General features: G+C 41.3%; 1 protein-coding gene across 1 annotated transcript in view; it reads right to left on the reverse strand.

Moving 5' to 3' along the window:
• Nucleotides 1–3,435, reverse strand: part of LOC119586436 — a gene marked incomplete in the record, with an annotated part of 196,777 nt that overhangs the window by 192,529 nt on the left and 813 nt on the right. The window contains 1 exon segment of the mRNA XM_037935164.1: nt 2,527–2,677. Within this exon segment, the coding sequence (XP_037791092.1) occupies nt 2,527–2,677 (151 nt within the window).

The following is a 3,435-nucleotide window of genomic DNA, read 5'->3' on the forward strand; positions in this document are numbered from 1 at the left end:
GACTCAAGAAATCCACCGAACTAACGCCAGCATTTCGGCAAAAAACTCATGCAATATAATGATATGCAAATGGTCAAGGAGGCTTTGGAATAACAACTAGAGGCACACAATTACACACAAATGGACACAAATTACTGTAGGTGAACATTTCGAGCACTTTAGCTGTTGAAATCGTGTGTATCCAAACCCGGTGACATCGTGCAATAATCTGAAAGTCATTTAACCCGAAAACAATTCGTGTGAATACAGATTCCTCTTCTGACCTTTAAAAATCTGTTAAATTCTCTTCGAATTAAGTTATTAGAAATGCACTTCCAATGTGATAATTATCATCATTCCTGTTTGTCCACGAAATGAAATAAACATTCTAAATATTTTGTTCCAATCAAAAACGTTTTATGAAACTTGAAAGAAAGTATTCAGAGTCTCTAAAGTGCCAATAACATTTACCATATTCGTCTGCAGTGGACACGTTTCACATTTTAACAACAGAAAGCCAAAAAATTCTATTATCTTTGACAAACACACCATAGGTTTTGATTATATGGAAACGAATTAAATATGAAGGTTATAAGGAAAATATTTCTATTGTATTCTTCATGTCTGGACATCGCTTTAAAAATAATTTTGCCGTTACTATCTTCAACAAAGAATGGTGGTTTATTTGAACTATGACAGGTAGTGCTATTATAGTAGTTGAAATAATATTAGGGACATCAAAATATCATTATTGTTCGCATGATTTTGGGATTATTGCTAGTAACAACAGTAACAGAGGTAGTAATGTTCGTAACAGCAGCAATAGTAGAATTAAATCAAGCAATTAAAGTAGCATTAGCAGTCGAAATAACAAAAATTATTGGGAAGAGTGGTAGGCAGCTGTAAAAAAAAATAAATTTAGAAATAAAAGATGCAGAACTGGGGCACAACAGAAGAAGGCTGCGTCGCGGATCCAACTAGTTAAAAGTTTACTTGCGGAAATTTCGTCCAAACAACAAGTCAGCTGGGGACCTGGCTTGCACGCAACCTTTGACCTTACACCTGTTAGCGGAGTGGGTTTCTCCATTCAACCATTTTCGGTCGCATTTCAGGTCAATCACGGGTGGAAGGGACAGGTTGTGTGAGACGTGGCGTGTATGATGGATGAGGTGTTGCAGCCTTGCATAGTTGCAAAAATAACCAAGAGGATTTTTCCAACTATGATTTGGTCTTTTATTGTCGTTTTTCATATTTCGTTGATCTTCCTACTATATTTAAACCGTGGGCTTTTATCTTGCGAGAATAAAGACCTCATCAAAGCTTAAGGTAATGATTAGCACGCATCTTAAAAGAATAATAACAAAGAAGACATCTTTGCAAATAAAGTTGAGAGTAAGAAGAAACAAATATCAAAGCAACAGCTGCCTATATATGCAATAGCGAAAGAGAATGACCTCAAACACTAATAAAACACGAAAAGACGTCCCTCGGGCCGACACCAAGCAGACCGCTTTATATGAAGCAGTACCCTGGGCGAGAGTGGAGGAAGTCGACGAAAAATACTTATATGTCGGGTCAGCCGAGCGTGAATCCCGCCTTGTGAGGTTTTAATCTGAGCGTCTGCACGGGATGAATCCGGGAGGCGCAGTTGAAGGCTGTGGCGCTCTCATCCCCGTGGTGGCAGCGGCGCCCTTCTCATTACAGAGGCTCTACGACGTCGCCGTGTTTATATGCTCGTTTCCTGCTCTATGACAGGTGCTATTCCCTGGCTACTGTTCCCTCATACGTTCTCGACCATCTTATTTACCCTCTCTCCCGTCCCTCTTACCCTCTTTCACTTCCCTCTTATCCTGTCTCTTCCTTTTACCCTCTTTCCCTTTTTTTACCATCTCCATCTTCTGTCTTACCTTTTTTTTTCTTCCTTTTTATCATCTTTCCCTTTCCTCGTACGACTTGGCTTTCCTCTCACCCTTTCTACCCTCTTTATTTGAGTGCCAAGAACTCCGAATATACTCAGTTAATGTTACTTTAAGTATTATATATGAATCACTGTACTGTGCATGCCTTTCTCTGATGGAAGTTTTATATCATAATCTGATTGTAAATGCTATAGCATATAAAAAAGAGGTTTACAAATGAAAATAATCAATTTTCCTCTTACCAAACCTCCCCAACCCTTTCATCCCCTTACCCTCCCTTCTTACCCTTTTCCCTTCCCCCTTACCTTCTCCCTTTATCATTCCACCTTCTCCGTCATCCTAAAATTCACGTTTGAACGGGGGATTCCAACGAGGAAATCTGATCCGGAGCGAACGAAGACGGCGAGAGAACCTACAGGATAACTAAGCCATTTGAATGACAATATCCTCGTCAGACGGTCGTCTTTGTTGTGATTTAGTTTCCTCTTCCATTATATCATCCTCCCCTTCATAACTTATCGCGCCTCCTTCACAGCACGACTCACACCCTCACTCTCAAGTTCCTGTATGAAACAAAAACATCCCAGAAAATCTAAAACACGAGTAAGAGAAGGACACTCGCACTTACCTGAAGCTCGGCTATCTGTCGTGTGGAGAACCTCTTGATGAAGGAGTCCTCTCGCTTGAGCGGTGGTTTGGCCCGGTTCATGGACGAGGAGAGGGCGCCCGAGAGCTGAACGGTGGTCCTGAGTTTCAGCCATCTTTGGTTTGATTTCATCCTAGGGTGGCAGAGGTGCAGTCGAGGCGAGGGTGGGGGGAAAGGGGGAGGGGCAGATGGTGGGGCGAGGGGGCATGGGGGTAAGGGGGAGCAAGGGAGAAGGGGCAAAAGGGGGATATTTGGGGGCCAAGAGGGAGGGTAGGGTCGTAAGGGAAGGGGGAGGGAGAAAAGAAGACAAATGCATGAGAATCTGTTCGAACACAGGTCGATCTTCGGCTGGCAGACTTCGTTAGTGGATTGGTTTATTGTGGCTGATAAAAAGGGCTCTTGGAAGCTACTGTTTACTTAGGCGTAGGGCTATAAACATGACTGGAAAAAAGGAAACTGAATTACTATACTCAAAAATATTTCAAAGGGAGGCGAAGTCTGCCAGATTTGTGTACATCGCTATTTATACCCAAGGTACATTATATAAGCCTATGTTACTATATGCTACACTATGGTTATACCAACACTACTGGCCGTACTGAGCTACTCATGTAATAGAATCTCATCGATTATTATGTACATTTAGCATATCTTACAGCTAAACAGTAAATTATTCCACTTTTTTCTTTCTCTCCAAAATCTGTATAAAGCAAAAAGCCAACAGTATTCCGAAAAGGGTTTACACTCTAGACTTGGCTGGCTCTACTGGTAAAATGGTATAGCCAAGGGGACTCCTCAAAATTAGGACACTGTGGGCGACTAAAATAGATGTCTACCATCATATTAGCCTATATACACATTATACAAGCAATCATAAATTACTTAGTTACA

This window comes from Penaeus monodon, chromosome 21, assembly GCF_015228065.2.
Source record: "Penaeus monodon isolate SGIC_2016 chromosome 21, NSTDA_Pmon_1, whole genome shotgun sequence".
NCBI lineage: Eukaryota > Metazoa > Arthropoda > Malacostraca > Decapoda > Penaeidae > Penaeus > Penaeus monodon.